Source organism: Eptatretus burgeri, chromosome 1, assembly GCF_056783735.1.
Source record: "Eptatretus burgeri isolate ZD-2024b chromosome 1, Ebu_testis_v1, whole genome shotgun sequence".
NCBI classification, from domain to species: Eukaryota; Metazoa; Chordata; class Myxini; order Myxiniformes; family Myxinidae; genus Eptatretus; species Eptatretus burgeri.
The window spans coordinates 134,521,913-134,541,499 of record NC_140961.1 but is presented as its reverse complement, the minus strand read 5'-3'; the positions used below and the strand labels follow the sequence as shown (position 1 = coordinate 134,541,499).

The 19,587-nt window shown below is 43.3% G+C and overlaps 1 protein-coding gene across 4 annotated transcripts in view; it reads right to left on the bottom strand.

Moving 5' to 3' along the window:
- Positions 1 to 447: 447 nt before the first annotated feature.
- Positions 448 to 19,587, bottom strand: part of POLDIP3 (DNA polymerase delta interacting protein 3) — a 65,336-nt gene continuing 46,196 nt past the window's right edge. For all 4 annotated transcript variants that reach the window (XM_085845144.1, XM_085845975.1, XM_085847553.1 and 1 more), the window contains 4 exons: positions 18,435 to 18,515; positions 8,735 to 8,864; positions 6,714 to 6,786; positions 448 to 2,594 (listed from right to left, as the gene is read on the bottom strand). In XM_085845144.1, the coding sequence (XP_085701270.1) occupies positions 2,414 to 2,594; positions 6,714 to 6,786; positions 8,735 to 8,864; positions 18,435 to 18,515 (465 nt within the window). In that variant the 3' untranslated portion in view covers positions 448 to 2,413. The remainder of the gene's footprint in view (positions 2,595 to 6,713; positions 6,787 to 8,734; positions 8,865 to 18,434; positions 18,516 to 19,587) is intronic.

The following is a 19,587-nucleotide window of genomic DNA, read 5'->3' as shown; positions in this document are numbered from 1 at the left end:
TTAACAAATTGCGAATGAACGAACACTGTGTGCGCACAAAAGCTGCACCTGAACAACACGACGACACATTCGTAATCCAAAAATGAGGAAATCAAAACCTTATCGTACTTTGTCGTTTACAGAAAACACATGGCAAGACTCTTGCTTTTTCAAGCTGCTTACTTACGCACACACCTGCCAAAGCTGGACAGATTCAACCCCATTACCCTGAACATACAAAAATGGCTACGAGAATAGAAGAAATTTTTAAAAACCATAATTGGAAAAAGATTCCATTTGTTTTGGTTTTTACCCACTTCATATTAGTGATGGATAAATGAATGTATTCACAACTGAATCCCCTGTAACAAAGGCTTACAAAACACAGTTAACAAAAAGAGCCCAATACTTTTGCTTTTCAATCTCATTCATCATTTACTCTTTCACAACAATTGCTGGAGAGTCAAATGCAAAACAAAATGCAGTCCATTTATTATATGATGTACCGTACAAACCACCACAACGAATCTTCATCAGGGCTTGTTAGCACAGTATCTGTACAAGTCGGCGTCCTGTGGGCTTTTGCATTGAAGCAAAACAAAATGTTAAAGTACTGTGTACGTAGTGAAACGATTCGATTTCTGAGTTATCAAAAAGCTGTTCAATTCACCCAAAATCAAACATCACTCAAGGGAAGGTGGGGAGAGGGGTCTGGTAGGATAGCCAAGAGGTATGCACACTTCCCTCTGAGCTGTCTCACCAGGGTTTGAATCCCAATATAGCTTATAAACTGTTATCCTGGTGTTACACAAGCAGGGCGACTCATCAATGTGTGTGCCGTCTCTCAGATGGCCATTAAACTGAGCATCCCGTCTCTGAGCATTAGTTGGTGGATATTAAAGATCCCACGGTGTCCCTCTCGAAGAGTAGGCAAGTTTTTGTTGACGCCATGAACATAAGACCAAATCCTGCTAGTCGAAACAAGGCCTGGTCACCGGTTCTAGAAATATATTTGGGGAGAATCGTTCACCCCAGGAGACCCTACAATTGGGAAGAATTGGTGCCATTAAAGAAGACAAAGACAAATAAGATGAGAGGTCATAGAATATCTTGCCCCACACAGTGTTGAGGAAGAAAGAAAAAAAACAAAACCGTCATGGATGGGGTCTGCAAGCAGAAAATTTGATTTGTCTGGATCGACGTAGAATGCGGAAATATTTTGGTCAAGTACTGCTAAACGGAGGGGTTTTGAAAATGCCAAGGCAAGTTGTGGATCGAGTCTTCAAGTATATAATTAAATTGAAATAAAAAGAGATTTTAAAGATTGTAGGAAAAAAATAATTCTGAAGCTTACCACCATTGATGCAGCATCTTTGACACCACCTTATCTAACGAATACCTTATTAGTTATTCGTGCCCGTTTGTGTCTTTTACAACGTCCTGAAAAACTAAGTTTCCTGGTTGGAATGATTTTAAATTTTGTTTGATTAGCAGACAGACAGACAGACAGAAAAAAAAATATATATATATATATATATATATATATATATATATATCTCGCTCCTCTGCACATGTGTGATCGGGACAAATTCAGAGCCAAAGCATATTTAAATTACTGGTTCATTATCAGATTAGTGTTCAAAATATAACATTCAATTTAAATCAAGTCATTTCTCAATCATAAACTGACGCTTGCAAACAGACAGAGGGACAGACAAAGTGAACCAATTGCTCAACCCCACTTTTCGCTTCATGTGCATGGGGTAAATATGAAGATTAAGAAGCACACTCTGGGGAAAACTTGGTGCAGTGAGTGAACATTACCATAAAGTGGGGGGGGGAGGGGGTGGGGGAACCTGAAGAATGATCCAAACCTGGCTTAAAGGGTCTATTTAATTAGATGGATATACAACCTAAGCATATCCTTTTCACTGTGCAGAAAGAAGTCAGGATTATAAAGGAATAACATACATTTATTTATCTGCCTATACAACAATTACTTTAAATCCCTCAAAAGGTAGTCATGTTTGGTGGAAGGGGGCAGGCATGGGTTTAAAGTCTGTAACCTTTATCTTGTTGCCATCATCTGCATTATCAAGAGAAACACAAAATGCACTTCAACAATCCATCGTGGTCACTTCCAATGTGCGGAGGCAGCAAGAACCTCCACTCAAAACCCCCAACACAATTTCCTTGACGAACTCAATTTTGCAAAAAGAAAAACAAGGGTCCAGCAATTTACACCAAAAACTAGAAGGAAAGGTACAAAACTATATCAATACTTTAACAAATAAAGAGAAACAGGGCCGTCGACTCCGCAACACAAGGCGCCGATTTAAGCGCCAGCAATGCCTTCTTAATGCAATGCCTTCTACCTAGTTGCAAATACTGAAATAACAACACGAGGAGAGCAGTTTGAAGGAAATGGAAAAGCCTAGATTTTGATGCGAAAGGCAGTGGGACGACTTGTTTGCATCGTGCTGGCCGAGTTGAACAGTGCTTTCTGGATTATATCAGGGTCCACTTCTGTGTAAGGACGAACCGAAGTCCTGCTTTTGTTGCAGTCTTTCCAAGGCGTCTGCTTTGCTAGAGCACTGGGCTTGTCGCTTAATCGCCTGCAGGATGACAAAGGCAATCAACACCGGAAACTTGTTCCGCCTGGAAATACGATGCATCAGAATTTTGGCTGGCCCGCTCAAAGCACAAACATGCAGCCGAGAACCGAAAGGTCACAAAAGAGAACAAAAAACAAAAAAAAAAATGTGCAGACCACGTTGTGCTTTGTTCCCCATGCTCAACTGACAATCTTTTCAAGTTTTAATAACTCTTATTTCATACATCTCAGAGCTTGTGAGTGGAAGCAATGTGTTAACAGACATACTGAAAGTCCACGTATTGAAAGTGAAAGAGCAAAAAAAAAGAAAAAAAAGATAGGAAGAGGGGGTGATAGAAAGGAGAGTCTGGAACATAATTTTGAAATAAGACAAGGCTCACCTTCCTCAATCACCCTACAGAGAAGCCTCAAATGTTTTCCCACCACCAACTTTTAAGTGAAGTCAATTTCTTAAAGTTGCTCAGCCCAATTATCAGCTATGATTAGGGGCAGATCACGGATCAATATTAGTACCTAAAAGGGTGGGTATCTTCAGAGGGCTAAATCGTTTCTTGGTACAATGCAGCATTTGACTTCCTCCTTCGTATGCAGCACAAGGCTGCGGGTAGCATCATTGGCTGAGGGAGCGGCTGGGCCGCTGATGTAATGCCCTTATGACCAGTACACTGGTACTCATTTCACCGATCTCGGAAGGACGACAGGCTGATCAACCCCACCTGGTGTCAATTCAAGAGTCGACAGGGGTTCGAATCAGGACCCTAGCATCCCAAGCCAACCACCCCAACCGCTAAGCCAACACCAGGCTCCTGTGCATGTTAAGCATCCTGTATAACTGTCAGTAGAGTTAGTTGCTTGTACAACTATTTTGGTTCAATTTAAAATTCTCCATCTGGATTTGAAGAGTGTGTTCCCTAAAAACCCCATAACATCAAGTCGGGCTGCCTTGCATGCAATCCACAGGTCTGAAGTTTTGACCACCTAGTGGTGTTCATCCGGGACTCTGCAATACCGTTTGCGAGGTGTTAAGTTTATCCTCCCATGGGGGGAGGAAAGATCCTGTCATTGCAAAATCCAGAAGAGCATTCAGGCGGTGCACACCAGCAGAGTGCTCACGTCAAGTCGAGAACGTTTCCATTCCAACCATGGCTGTTCACCACCTAAGAGCAGCATTTTCCATTACACTGAATAAACTGGATTCGGAAGCAGTCATGGATCAGAAACTGCTCTCAGATAAACTTGGCTGCAGAATCACATCCATCTCTCCTGCATTTAGTAGCACGCAAAGCTCAACATTTTGGAATTTGGAATTTCCCACAACGAGGCCAAAGCACAATGCCTGTTCTCATATTTCAGACAGTTCAGCAGCCTTTTTTTTCCTCTCTCTTTAACTGCCACACCCACGTTGTTGCTCTCTCATCAGTCTCATCCTCCCAAGGATGCACACAATTATTCGAGTATACCACTCCTGGTAAACTCCCAAATGCAGACTCCATACCTCCACCCTTTGGATTCTCTTTTCTCCTGCATATGAAATGTCATCTTGAGGTTGTTTAAAACTTTCTCTTCCCTCAAGGGCTTAAAAAAGCAGGTGGTGCACAACCATCCCATGTCATTCTATGTCCCCCACCTACAATCTTTTATACTTCCATTAACTCAACCTAATCCAACACTTTCACTTGCAGGTGACAGCGTTTCATTACCTCCTCTTGCCTGTTCGTCCATTCCTGCATGCTTTTTTAAAATGCACCTCCAATGACCCACGATCACCATGTCACCTCACTCTTCCAGGAGCTTCAATTGAGCACACATAATGAAAAAAGAATGAAGTACCCTCACTTCTCAAGCATAAACTTGATGCTCACCTCCTTGCTCCACTTCTCTCTCAGCTGTGGAATAGACAGGCGCTCTGTCTATTTTCATTCTCTTCCATCTAGTTCAAGATCTTCCTTTTCTTCCCAATCTACTGTCTGAAGAGGTTTCTCCTCATTGTTGGTTTGTTCACACTGTAATCCATTGTTGTTCAACTCTTCCGATGCAAAATAAATAAATAAACTTATCCCGTGTAATTTAACTTTTCGAAGTGTTAACATCAATGTAAAATTGCAACCCAACTCGTATTGATATATTTAATGCATATGCATTAGGGGGGGGAGAGACAAGAAGGGAGCAACGTCAGCGATTGCGATCACGTATGGGAAAAAAAAAATCACAACCATTTTATAAGATAATGAAATGGAAGACCAAGAAGGAATCCGAAGAAGTACAGAGCAAAGATGGAGTCATCAGGAGGAACATGGATAGGATTCGGGTTTCAGCCGCAACTCCCCTACTCTTAAAACTCATCCAGGCACAGCCAAGTGAGCCTTACAGAAAAATTTCTGCAAGAATTCACTTCTTCTGAGATAGAGATAATGAAAGAGAAATAGAGAGTAAAAGAGATGAAAGAGAAGAAAAAGCAAGAATTAGAATGAATAAAGAGAATTGTGAAAAATAAATAAATAAAAATGTGAAGGGAACAAAGAACAAAGATGTCAGGAAGAACCCAGAGAGACAGATTTCAGCAGTTACTCCCCAGGCTCAAACGCAGCAACATGTGTAAGCTACCAGAGGTCCGTCAGCAGGGAAGCAAAGTCCACACCATCAGGACATGGTACAAACATAATGAAACGGAAGACCAAGAAGGAACCCGAATAAGTAAAAAGCAAAGATGGAGTCAAGAAGATACCCAAGGCACCTTATTTAAAAACAACTTGCCAAATTTACTTCCCTTTTCCCAATTTATTTTAAGGCAGAATCCAGTTGATCTGAAGCTGTTGAGTTTTAAAGTCCGATGATCATCGCATGGATGTTTCAATGCGATGGTGTGGAAAGGTGTCACCTCAGCACCATAATACAATTCGGCAATTCTCTGTGGATGTGGGTACGTCTGAACCATATGGAATCGAAAATGGCTTGGGCCAACTTTCAACAAATTTTGAAAATGTGCTGGGGGTACCCAGGGTCAGGACATGGGCACAAAATACCGATCCTCCACCCTGATTATGGGAAGACAACTTGCAGTTTTCACCTATGCACGCAACATGGCACAATACAAGGGGTTTACTAAGCCCTGCCGGAGGGAAGGGGTGTTGCTAATCAATGGCAGAAGATAAATTTTCCCCACTGCTGCCCCAAACCCCAACCCGACCTTCACGCGAAGCTGTTCCCAAGGGGAGCGGGTGTTCACAGTATGGAAAAAAAAAACCGACCAATGAATGAATGCAATTTATATAAAGTAGACATTGCAAGGTCATATTCCACAAAACACAAGATGGCCTCTTTCACGTATACAGTAAACCCTAGTCATCCATGGGTTTGCTGTCACTGGTTTCGATTAAACACAACAAAAATTCCTTTGGACCATTTTATTGACTATGGGGCCCGGTCTTGGTTTTCCATGGTTCGCATCCCCGGTGTGGCCACTGTGAGTGGGTGTTTTCCCGGTGCTGCATGCACTCAGTGGCTGGTGGTATTGCTGCCTGAATCTCCACCTTGGCAGGTGCGGGTGGTAACTGAGCCAGAGTGCGTACCCATCTCCCTCAACATGAACACTGGGGTATTTGTGGAATCGTAATCTATCGCTTTGTTTTCAGTTATTATTGCCCTTAATTAATGACTTTTAACCATGCCCCCCAGAGGAAATATGTTGCTAGTGGTGTCATTTGTCACTCGTTATAGCAAAGTGGAAAAAAAAATTTTTGAATAAAACGCTCCAGTACAGGATGCTTAAGATTACTGATGAGATGATTGAGCCTGGAACCTAACCCCCCTTTTCCTTTCAACTCTTAGTGATATTATTTACAGTTATGTGCGTTTTCCAGGAACGCAACACCCATGGAATAACAAGGGTTAACTGAACTTGTAAATGCATTTGACACACCTACACAACAAATGAATAAAAATATATCAAAACACTTCCATCACACCTTAAGTTTTCAATCTTTTGAAAAGTTTCCAAATGCCACCGAAAAATTCTAATTATTGTATTTTCTGCACAAGAGGTAGTTAATAAATAAATGGCTGAAAACAGCGGAATAACTTGTGACCCCCACCACTAGCAGCAATGAAAGAGAGGGCTTACTTGATGACTGAAGGAACATTTGACTGCTGTTTTGCTTGGGCTGGCTCATGCAAATGACACTTCATTGGCTGGCCTTAGGGGCAAAGGTCAAGCAAAGGGGTGGTGAAGCAAGAATTAAATTTAAAATAAAAGAAAAATAATGACAACAATAACGAGAGACTTCATAGAATATGTTACCCGACGAAGTGGTCAAGTATATACGGCACTTCAATTTAAATAAAATAATGATTTTTAAAATCTTATAAAAAATTCCGGAAGTTTAGCACTATTGAAACAGTCTTATACACCACCTTATTTAACATGGTAAAATACTGCAAAACAGAAGGGTTTTGAAAGTGCAAAGAAGGCGATTTGTGTTTTACAGTGTTCCAAGTGTATAATTCAATTTAAATTAAATGAAGATTGTAAAAGTCGTAAAATTAATGAATTCTGGGTTTAACCGTAGTTGGCACAGTGTCTATTACACCACCCTATCCAACACGTTATATTAGTTATTCATGCCTGTTTGTGTCCTTTATAAAATCCTAAAAAACAGAAAGTTTCCCGTTTGGAATGATTTACAATTTTGTTTGTCAGACAGGCAGAATAATTATTTTCAAAAATTAAATTAAAAAAAATTAAAATTAAACGCTTGGAATTTTTTTAATATGAAGTAGGCAAAGGAACGGAACCCATTAGAAATAAATACGTTAGGCAGAAAGGTTCTTCTACATCTTTGACAGATGGATGGAAGGAAGGACATACCCAAATATTGAAGTGGCTTCACCACTTAAAAATTATCTCACTCCTCTGCTCATGTGGGATAGATTGGAATTCATAGACAAAGTACGATAAAATGGTCAGATTGTCTTTCGATTTGTGTTCTAAATACAACATTCAATTTAATAATGAATTGATCCTCAATCATAAACTGACATTTGCAGACAAAAGATTGATTGAGGGATGGACGGACAAACAGATGGAGATGCGAGGGGGAAGCCGGGAGGGGCGGGAGATGCGAGGGGGAAGCCAGGAGGGCGGGCGAGGAGTGGGGAAGCCAGGAGGGGCGGGCGAAGAGAAGGGAAGCCGGAAGGGGCGGCGAGGGGGGAAGCCGGAAGGGGCGGGCGAGGGGGAAGCCGGAAGGGGCGGGCGAGGGGGGAAGCCGGAGGGGGCGGGCGAGGGGGGAAGCCGGAAGGGGCGGGCGAGGGGGAAGCCGGAAGGGGCGGGCGAGGGGGAAGCCGGAAGGGGCGGGCGAGGGGGGAAGCCGGAAGGGGCGGGCGAGGGGGGAAGCTGGAAGGGGCGGGCGAGGGGGAAGCCAGGAGGGGCAGGAGAGGAGGGGAAGCCAGGAGGGGCGGGGGAAGGGGTGGGGGGGGAAGCCGGGAGGGATGAGCGAGGTGGCGGGGGGAGCCGGGAGGGGTAACATGGAGGTGGAGAGATGTTGTGGCCACATCAGAGATGATGGGGGGGGTGTTTAATGATGAGGAGTAGTTTGACACCATTAATGGACATAAAAGGGAGTTGATTGTCGCGGGCAAGCAACCTCTGCAGACTCGACTTCATCAACATGTTCAAGCTTTCACAAGTGCATAACATAAATCAGTTAAACCCTTCCAGGGTGAACAATAACCAAAATTATTTAAACCTTTCGGCTTTATTGAGTACGCAACAACCCAAATCTTTAACCTTTCATGAATGCATAAGAACCAAAACCACATTCATCTTTCTGCTTTAGCAAGTGCAAAAGAACCCAAATCGTATGAACCTTCAGCGAGTGTGAAAGAACCAAAATAGTATGAACATTTAGGCTTTATTGAATGCAAAAGAACCAAAAAATTTGAACCTTTTGGCTTTACTTTGTGAATACAGAACGCAAATTTTTTTTTAACCTTAAGTCTTTTACCAAGTACACAACAACCAAATCAATATGAACCTTTCAGCTTTATCGAGTGTGCACGTGTGCAAGAAGCAATGGCGGGTCTTTGTTCCAATGCATAACAAAGAAGGATTTGACGAAAAGCAAATATCTGGTGGACAGCATTTACCATCCAAGAATCGGTTGTTGTATTTCTCAAAAGCTGTGACAGCATCATCCTTGCGCACATAGACAACCTCGGCAGCACCTGGTTGCATAAGCTTTGCTCTCTTGAGAGCACCGTAAACACTGAACAGCTCCTGCAAACATCACAAAACAACAAATTTCGGAAGAAACAGGAACACCACGTTAAATCGGAAGATAATCAACAAATCCAGAAGGGCTTGCATATTAAACAACTAGGTTTTTAAACGCACCTCAACGGACAGAGACAAGATAATGACCAACTAAGAAAAGTAGCAACGGCTGAATCCAGCATTTAAAAAAAGAAAACTCTCAATATGGAGTTTTTGCAACTTTTGCAACCAAATCATAGGCAGCTTTTGTTTTACACAACACAACAAAAACGGCTCTCGGTAAAGTGAATAACTCCACCAGGCTGAACAGTTCACGTTTTGTATCCTACTGGTAAACCAGATCTGCATCCGGACTATAAATCAAAATCTAATTAGCTTGTTCTCGTCATCTAACCAACTCGTATTTTATTGCCAGGTCAAGCCAGATCAGATCTGTCACTTGCGACAGGTACCATGTAAACCTGCACTAACCTGTTTCGTGGTCAGGTTGTCGGCGACTAAACTGTCTACCCCACCAGGTTTCCTGGTGAGGGTGGTGTATGGATGTGGACAACCAACAGGATTAAAAACGCAAGGTGTCAAAGGGCAGAGGAGCCCCTTGTGAGCCAATGGCCATCCATTCAGTGCCCAACTGTCTGCGGACGTCGTTCTGCAGTTGGGTTACATTTTTTAGGAGGTTCGTAGCAGGATTTGCACTCCGGCCACCGTATGACCCTTCATTCCACAAAACCCATAAATGTAAGGAAATCTGAAAACCCACTCCGTGGCAGTCTCTCCTGTGCTGCTGCCCTTCACAGGGCAGCTCACCAGATGATAGGATTTGGGCAAAGCCATCGGAACACCCATTCCTTGATGATAGGAAGAAAACCACGGGGTAAAGCTCCAGGGTCAGATTGCAGTGATGTGTGTTGGGGTGGTGCTGAGGTGTCATCCACCAAACGGTGGTCTCCTTGGGTTAACCTGAGGCGGTCCCTTAGGGTGGTGCCTGGAATATCTAAGATCCACTCTTCAATCCACTCAATCCATAACACTCTTCTTCAATCCAAATTTCCATGAATAATTATATCCAATCCTTTCCCTCAATTACCTGGCAGATCAGGCTGGCACCGTGCATCCCACCGCCTCTGATAACCGCGAACACGATGCTCGATGGCGAGCGGATCCGCACGCTGAGCACGTGTACAATGGCGGACCCACGCACACTGTACGGGGCATAATCGATGGCGGGTGGACCCACACGCTGACCACGTGTACAATGGCGGAACCTCGCGCATTGTACGGGGCATGCTCTATGGTGGGAGGACCCACGCGCTAACCATGTGCACAATGGAGGATAAATGCAAGGATGGAAAGGGAAAGTGGAGTGGAGCCGCTTCCGGCCATCACGACCAGGCCACGCAGTGGTCCGGGCCCAATCAGAGCGGCCAATTCGGGTGACGACATCACTTCGGGGTAATACGCCCACCCTGCACCCCAGGGTCTATAAAGGATGGGTGGGGAGGCCGTCCGTAGTTCAGGTTTTGGTGTCTTGCCCATCGCTGCTGTCGGCTCGTCCTGGGATCGATCTCTCGACACATCTTCTAACTTCACCTTCTTCACCCACCAGTCTTCGCTCACTCGCTCTTGACTCAGTCTTCCACTCCCACCATTCTGTCGTCATCGCCTGTGACTCCGCCGCCTCCTCCGGCCCTTCTCCACCCACTCACCCAGTCCTGTCTACCACTCCGCCCACTCGCTCCCGACTCCGCCTTCTCCACCCAAGTTCCTCCCTTCACACCAGACGGTCGAGTCTCATTCTCTGGACCGACGCTAGCTGCACGAATTGCTACGAAGCAAGAGACGGCACGCCAGCTGTCAGGGAGGTATCGCCCAGTGGAGCATCCCCCAAAACGTATTGTTGGCGCGATCGGGCAATTGTGCAAGGTATTGAGAGATTTGTGAAAGATTTTAACATAATATAACCGTAACTTTGCACAAAAGGCATTTGAAGAAAAAAAAAGTTGTGTTACGCATGTTACGTTACTCACGTTACCAGTAGATTTGAGTGGTGGAAGTTCACCATACTGTGATGTTCACAACCTTTAACCATTTTTATTCAACAGAATAGTACATGTAGGCCTTAACGTTTAGGCAATACTAACTTCTGAATGCAAAACCCCTTACAACTACATGCATCTCCATCATACCCCCCGCCACGTCACGTCACGCTCTACTTTTTCATCCAGCAGTCTGTTAACATGGTAAATAGTCACTATAACCCATTGTCATGTATGTCACCCCATCTCACATGGTCTCTGTTCATTGCAGCAGGTAATTGATTGGTAGTGACCCTACATCTATAGTGACACCTCTGTTCATTGGAGCAGCTTTCTTAAGCTCTCATAACGCTTCTGGATGTCTGACTCACTGATGTCCATAAATTTTACATTATCTGGGTCATGGTTGCTGACAGTGAGGGGGCCATAGAAAATCCTGTTGGGTTCAACACCATCTTCAACATCTGGCCTCCTTGGGAAGATGTAATTGTCACCAAACTTGTGGAGGAAGTTCACGGATAATCTGTCGTCCTCAGCCACTGATGTTACACGTCCAATGTAGTATTTTCTGGAGAAGTAGACAACATAGTATCTGCCTATCTCAATATTCTGAAAACAAAAGTTCAAAGCGTTTTAATACATGTTCATGTTATCCATTAACCACATGACATCAACCATTGCCATTAAGGGTACGTCATATTCATTGGAATTACATAAATAATAATCATGACTTGCATTGCTTTCTGGAACTGTTCATTCGTCCTCTCCAGTCGCTGGATCACTGGTTTATATCAGATGAGCTGCAGATTCATCTTGATTTGTGTCTGGTACATTCTCAGATTCATTACCTCTATGCGGTGATACAGTATCTACAGTTGGCTTCTCACTGGTTGTGGAATGCAGATCGATATCAGTGCCGTTCACAGTAATGCAATGGGCATTGGCAATGCCATGCAGCGGCCAAGCATTCTTGTAGATTTCATCTCGGTTGAGCTCCTTGTTAATGCGTTCTATGTCATGTGGTATCAGTTCCATCACCTCAACATTAAGCATCGTCTTGAATGCTGCAGTGAATGAAGTGGCATTATTCACCTGAAATTTTCGTGTTTTCACAGCATTCCAGACATAGCGTTTTGCAGAACCACCAATACCATCCACGGGACCCTTGCCGTGCAAGGTCGCAAAGAAGTTCCACGTAATGCGGATGTCATGCTTCTTTTCAAGGACTGCTATGGTTGCTAGGGTGTACTTGTTCTTGAATTGTGAAGGTGCTCCATCGAACCAGATTGACAGTTGTCTTAGGGAATCTGGTTCTGCAGGATGTGGTGCAGGTATGCAACCACTGTATTCTTAGAATGCGTAAGGTCATCGGATGCAATGACAATGGAATGGAGAGTCTGAATACCAGAAGGCAGCAGTGAAAAGACTGACCTGACTCTGCTTCCGATGGGCACTCTGGATTTCATCCTGAGCCTCGCAAATATAATTCTCTGAAAAATCTACTCGAAGCAACCCATGAGAAGCAGAATCAAGGGCAGCAGTTTCACGCTGAAGTTGGTATGATGCTGCTTGTTCCCTTTTGTAGTAAGTGTGCTGCCAAAACTGTGGAAGAATACCACTGAAGTACTCTACCAGTTCGTCAATAGAGCCTTCCTCACAAACTTTAGCCAGTTTTCCATCTTCATCCTTTTTCCAGATGAACCATGAGAAGAAATCTGCAGCCACCTCGGATAGCACGTCTCTGCACTTCGTCTGGAATCCCTTTCCATCCTTGCATTCATTACATTCGTTCATCCAGCACATCTTGGTGGATGGGTCGCACACAAACGTTGCTGGCAGAGTTGTCGAGTAGTCTGGGAATTCAGGGACTGCTCTATGTAGTGCATTTACAGCTGCAATGAAGTTTTCATGGTACTTGCAGAGACAAACATTGTGAGGCAGTTTGCTGCTCAATAGGACGTGCTGAGGTCAAAGACTCGCAAATGTTGACTTTCCAACGGATACATCAGGATTTGCCTCTACAAAAAAAGCATATGCCTCTCTCACCGATGTCAAATGTCTAGTCTGCAATTGTCTCTTCTGGCTACTGCCTTCTCGAATGGTGGTGAAATTTTTCCACCCAGGAGCTTGCCTGCCGACGTCATCCCTTTCGTAAAAGGCGATGACAGCTGCTTTGGTTTCCTCACTTAAACCCCGTTGCTGCTTACGGTTGCCCTGCTCTGGAAAATCCTCCGCTTCTGCTTCTTGACTATACATCGTCTGGTAAAGTCTTTTGCACACTGCATTTCTCCTTTTCAGCGTACTTGGCAAGCTCCGTTTGGCACGGGCAGTAGCCATGGCCATAGCCCGAGCAATGCTGAATGCAGGAGGTGTTGCATTCTGGTTTTGTTGTTTCTTCCTCTGTCTGCAAGCTGCCACCCTTTTCTTGGTGTCTTGCCTCCTCTTCCTCTGAAGGGCAAGTTGTTCTTTCTTTGGTAGCAGTTTCTCTTTATTCTTCTTTTTCTCTCGATTTGTTTTCACTTCTTCTCGACGTTTGGTTTTAAACTCTTCATACTGGCCAAGCTGTCTTTTCTTGGCACGGAATCATCTTTGCCTCTCAGCATTGGAAAGTGGCATTCTGAAAACCATTTTGGAATTGTTTTCGGTACACAATTCTAAAATTCACCCCAAATACAGATCCCTCCAATAGGAGAGTAGGCAACTCACACGTGCCGAGCGTCATGGCTGCCACTCGGCGAGAAAAACAAAAAACAGCCGACGAAGTCAACTTCTACGGTTGATTTCGTATTGAATCGGAACCAATTCTTGATTTTTTAATTCTTGAGGATATGTACCTTAAATTTTTTGAATGCGCAGCCCAATGATATAATGGGAAGGATCAGTTAAAACGAACTGTTTCTTGGTCAGACATGACACGATGGCAGTACAGCTGCAGGACTGCAGAACCGGAAGACGTGGGGTCCACAGGGACAAGGGCACGGGCCACCTAAATAACAACCTAATTAACATGACGAAAGTTTTCGTTTTCGAAAAATCGACATGTTTGTTGGACAGAAGATGATAACTTCAGAACCACTGGTATGATCGAGGCCGGTCAAACGTCGCGGTACTGCGCTAGCTCATCACTGATTGGCTGCAAAATCTCAGCTGAATAAGCCCATTCCTTTGTGGTTGGTGTGGCCGTGAAGTTTAGTGACCGACGTGGAGGACGACGCCGCACCGTGCGTTGTGAAGCATTAGCCCGCCAAGTACACTTCACTTATTGACGCGCTGTGCGATAACCAATGATCGGATGTTAATGATCTACACATGATGTGAAAGGGGACGCTACGCAGATAACAATGGTGTATGATTTATTTCCTAGCTCTCAGGAAAACACCATGAAAGACGCAAGTAGAAAAGGGTCCCATCCCGGTATTTGAGCGATGTGCGTGACGTAACGTCATTGTTACTTCAAATACTATTTATTGACAAACTGACCTGCCCAAAATGGACCTTTCTGTATTATGGTACTTTGGATGTGCTACCACCTTTGTCTTAAGACAATAACTGCTTAATTGGCAATTAGGAAACAATAAATTATGATAATTTATAGATTTCTTGGCAAAACACTGTTACTCACGTTACACCCCTCCTCACGGGACGTTACTCACGTTACATTGTTACTCACGTTACAAAGTTTGAGACAAACTATATCAGAAACAATAGACTGCTTTCTTCATTTTATATCTTGAATGTCTGGGCTGGACATAGAAGAGATGATGCCTGGATGTCGTTATAAATATTCAGCAGCATCCTGAATCGTTGATCGTTAGACCTGGATATACTAAGTATACAGTCATATACAAATTTGATTGCCATTTCATGTTACTCTGTAGCTGGAATTGCCCATATATACATTTCACACAAACACAATATTTTTAATATTGCTTTAAGAGGTATTACTTATATACAGTATATAAGTGTGTGTTCGTTTCCGTGTCTGTCATGCTTTATTCTAAAGGATTCCTGCTGTTGTACCACATTAAAGCTCGAGGTCCTGGTTGTTATTTATCCATTCTGGAAAAGATCTTAAAACAGGAACTCCATTTTATTATACCCCACATTTCTGTATCACCGTTGTGGCAATATTCCGGTCAATGGTGCTGTGGATGATTTTTGGTGTGGAGACTTGAAGAAAACCAATTTTTTTCCAATGCAAATGCACAAATAAAGGCTTCTTTTATTGAAACCATGACCATGCAGTAACTAAACTGGATCACAGAAGAAAGCTGCAGCATTTTCCCTGCAAATTCCCATGCAAAAATTTTAAACTAGAGCAAAGTCGATGGCATGCCATTGCAAATCCGCATGCTTCCCACCTAAAGCAGTGTTTAAAAATTACCCCCGTGTGGGGGTGACGGTCATCTCTATAATGTTTTTTACTATCATAATCGATGAACCGTTGCCAGGTAGCTCCTAAAATGACAGACAAGATAGGTTTTGAAAATGGCGACCTTTACAACTTTCGTGACCTCATGACCTTGACCCTGACCTCAAATCCGGGAAAAAAATATGTCGTTGGGTATCACTCATCGAACTCTACTCATATACCAAATTTCATCAAGATCGGAAGTAAAAAGTTTTCTTTGTACCAGGAGGTGTTTTTGACCATCTTCCAGGTTACGTGGCGGCCAAATGGTACGGAAATTCAAAAATCTGTTCGGTTAGATACAAGATAATATTTTTTACTATCATAATCAATAAACAGTTGCCGAATATCTTGTGGAATGGCAGACTAGATAGGTTTTGAAAATGGTGATTTTTATAACTTACGTGACCTCGTGGCCCTGACCCTGACCTTGAACCCGGACAAAAGTTATATCGTTGTGCAACACTCATCGACCTCTACCCACATACTAAGTTTTATCAAGATCGAAAAGAAAAATTGTTGACGGACGGACTGACGGACAGACATTTGGTCCTGCTTTATTTGGTCATCTCAGTAGAGATGACCTAAAAAAAGGTGTCTACTAGGAGTCAACACGCTCAAAACGGTCAATCAGAGCCATAACCAGCTCTTACTTTTGAGCGGGCATCTGATCGTACCGTCTCCCCATCCACATGAGCACATCAAAGGCTGATTTCTGGTCCGTTGAAGGCTGAATATCAGCATCTCGCAGGGAAACATTGACGTACTTGGCACCAAAATCTTTCAATACGAACAGCGGTGTACAACTTTCGATGGAAACAAAATCGGCACGATCGAGAGGAGTCTGCGAATTATCCCTGCTGATGCACTGAATTGATGCAATCGTTCGGCCAGAATATTCGTTGTCAAGATGTTGCGTGATTAAATCACCAATACAGTCACTCAAATTTATACCACTGGCATACTTATTAACAATCACCTTTGCCCCAGAAACCACAGTCAATCTGAACCACGCTGGCCACTGCTCAGACGCCATGACCGAAGACTACTGTACAGTTCTACTGCGCAGTTTGGTTAATGATGACTCGGCATTTTGGCGCGCGCGCACGAAATTATATTTTGAAAATAAATGCCGACGTTTACATTTCGGGTTTTGAAACTTTTGCACCTTCGGCGGAAAATGTATAAATATAAAAGGCTAAAAATGTGTTTTATATTTATATTTCATTTCGGCAAATATACCGTCGGCGGATCCATAAACCAAGTTATAAAATAACTAAGGCCTTACTTGACCGTTCAGACAACGCTGGCAGCTCAGGAAACTAGGAAACTTGACACGATCTCGTGGACGGTCAACGTTACAAAAAAAAAAATTGGGGTCGGATACCAGGCTGAGAGATGATTGGTCGAAATCTTTTCTTCCTTCTTTGCGAATAGCATCGACGTTTTTGGCCATCTTCCAGATCACGTGACGATCAAACGGGAAAGAAATTCAAAAATCTGTCCAGTTAGATACAAGATAATATTTTTTACTATCATAATCAATGAACAGTTGCCGAATATCTTGTAGAATTGCAGACTGGATAGGTTTTGAAAATGGCGATTTTTATAACTTACGTGATCTCGTGACCTTGAGCCTGACCTTGAACCCGGACAAAAGTTATATCGTTGTGCAACACTCATCAACCTCTACTCACATACTAAGTTTCATCAAGATCAGGAAGAAAAATTGTTGACGGACGTACGGACGGATGTACGGATGACGGACATTTGGTCCGGCTTTATTAGGTAATCTTGGTAGAGATGACCTAAAAATGGCAAAAGGTTCCACTGGGAATGACCCAATATCAAATTTTGAGTGAAAAAAAAATATTGTTTTGATCCATGGTCCCAAGTTCCCATCTGCTGGGGCATGAACTGGGGGTGGGGGGGGGGATCGTTGCACATATCAGTGATGATTGCATATACAAAGTTTCATTAAAAAACCAAAAAAGTTTTAAAATGTGCCCGTAATTGCATTTTTTTTTGGTATTTGACCTTTTGTTCCCCTCCCACGGCACCAGGAGCGAGGCCAAAAATGACAACAATATAAACAAGTCACCAAAATAAATCCTTTTCAAACTCCATGACGCACCACTTAAATTCAAATGAGGCTCGAACGGCACAGACATAGACCAATATGCCTCCACCACATGAATACATCATTATACAGGGTGGGGCATTTATATCCGACACATTTGCAATCTTTCTAGCCAGAAGCAGTCTTGGCATAACTAATTATTGTTTTCTTTGTTTTACAGATTATACTTGAAAATTTTTAACGATGGAGCACTTTAAATGCAATGAGCATTTTTTTTGTTAATTTTTAATTTCTTTTAAATCCAATGAGCATGCCAATTTCACAAACAAGGTCACCATGACAGATGAGGCACACTTTGATTTGGCAGATTTAACTCCACCAGATTTCTTCCTATGGGGATTTCTGAAGGGCAAAGTTTATAAGGAACATCCAACATCGATCGATGAATTGAAGGCAAACATCACTGCAACCATCCGCTCTATTGATCAAGAGACATTGCTTGCGGTAATGAACAATATGATGATCCACTGTCGTGAATGCACGAATTCAAAAAGGGCCCATTTGTCTGATGTAATTTTTACGAAATAAAGAATGAAAATTGATTTTAAAAACTTGAAGTATGTGCCAATGTTGTGTAGAAATTTTATTTTATTTGATTTAGAAATAAAAACGTTATAAGGATAATAAAACCGTCAGATATAAAATGCCCCACCCTGGACATCGATATAAAAATTATACATAGATGGGGAGAGGAGAGTGAAACTTGTACCAAGCTTGATTTAAATCCTTTCCACTGCTCTCAAGCATTACAATTTTACTTATGACCTCTGACCTTTTGACCCCAAAATCGGATCAAGTCATCTTTGCATCATTACGCATACATGCACGAACTTTGACTTGGATCCCTTTAGCCGTTCGAGTTATCTCAGCAACAAAAACCAATCACGGATGGAAGGACAGACGGATGGAAAACTTGAAAACACAATGCCTCGGGTCAATTTCGTTGGCGGATGGATAAAATAAAATAAAAAAAATACAACCCTTACCACAATATCCTCCTCAGTCACGACAGGATGGAGATTGGTCACAGTGAGCTTAACACCCTCCAACGGGCTGGACATCTGCGGCTGCACAAAATGGTTACTTGCTAACCAGAAGCACAAAATTTGCAGAAAATAATGAATTACAGTATTTAAAACACAGGAAAATACACAAAGAATAATTTTAACAATTTCTGAGATCACAAATAGATTTTTGTGAGGATCATTGGGGGGAAGGGGGGGGTTGAGATAAAGGTGTACATAAGAACTGCAACAGCAAATGCTTGAAAATATTGTTATGGATTTCAGAATCCAGTCTGATGAATGCATCCACACATCCAGGTCCTCAAACAGTTATTTCCTAAAATGCATCTTCAGATTAGCCCCATCCCCATATCTAATGGGATTATAAATGTGATGCATTGAGAAGGGTGAAGAATAGGTCCCCTCTCTTATGGGAAGCTTTTTTCTTTACGACAGACAGGTTTACACACATTTCTTTCACGAGCTCTGAAGCCCGCCCTCATTTTTCCTCAGCAACGTTTATGCACATATGTCTTTCGAGAGTGCCGACGCCTGCCCTTTTTCGAGCGCACGGGTTGTCATGATGGTGCGCAAGTGGGGCGGGGTGAGCTTGAGGGGACTCTGCACCCGCCGAGACGGGCCGCAGATATTTAAAAAAAAAAAAAAAAAAAAAAGAGTTGGAGGTCTGTACAAAAGGAGAAGAAAGCGAAAGAGGAAGCGCGTGAGAAGAGAAGCGAGCAAGAAGCGGGCAAGCGAGCCAAAAAGAAAGCGAGAGTTGAACCGCTCGAGGGAAGAAGCGAGCCAGAGAGGAAGCACGCAAGCGAGGAAGCGAGCAAGTGAGCGTGTGGGTGTCTGACCAGCGCCAACGAGATAATTCATCCTTCCCAGTGCTTGAGCAAGCGAGCGTATGGTGCGCGTGTGGGTGTGAGCAGCACCGACAATGAGTGAAGCACGGGTCGGTCACAACGAGTGAGGCACGGGTCAGTCACCAACAGACCGTGTGGGTCACTGGACGTCACCAGTTTCGTGAAGTGTGAGGAGCTGCCCGTGTCGCAGCACTAGGGTCTAAACCCGCGACAGACGATCTCAGTGCCCCCCACACGTCGACTGGCATCCAAGGCTGTTGGCGAGTGGG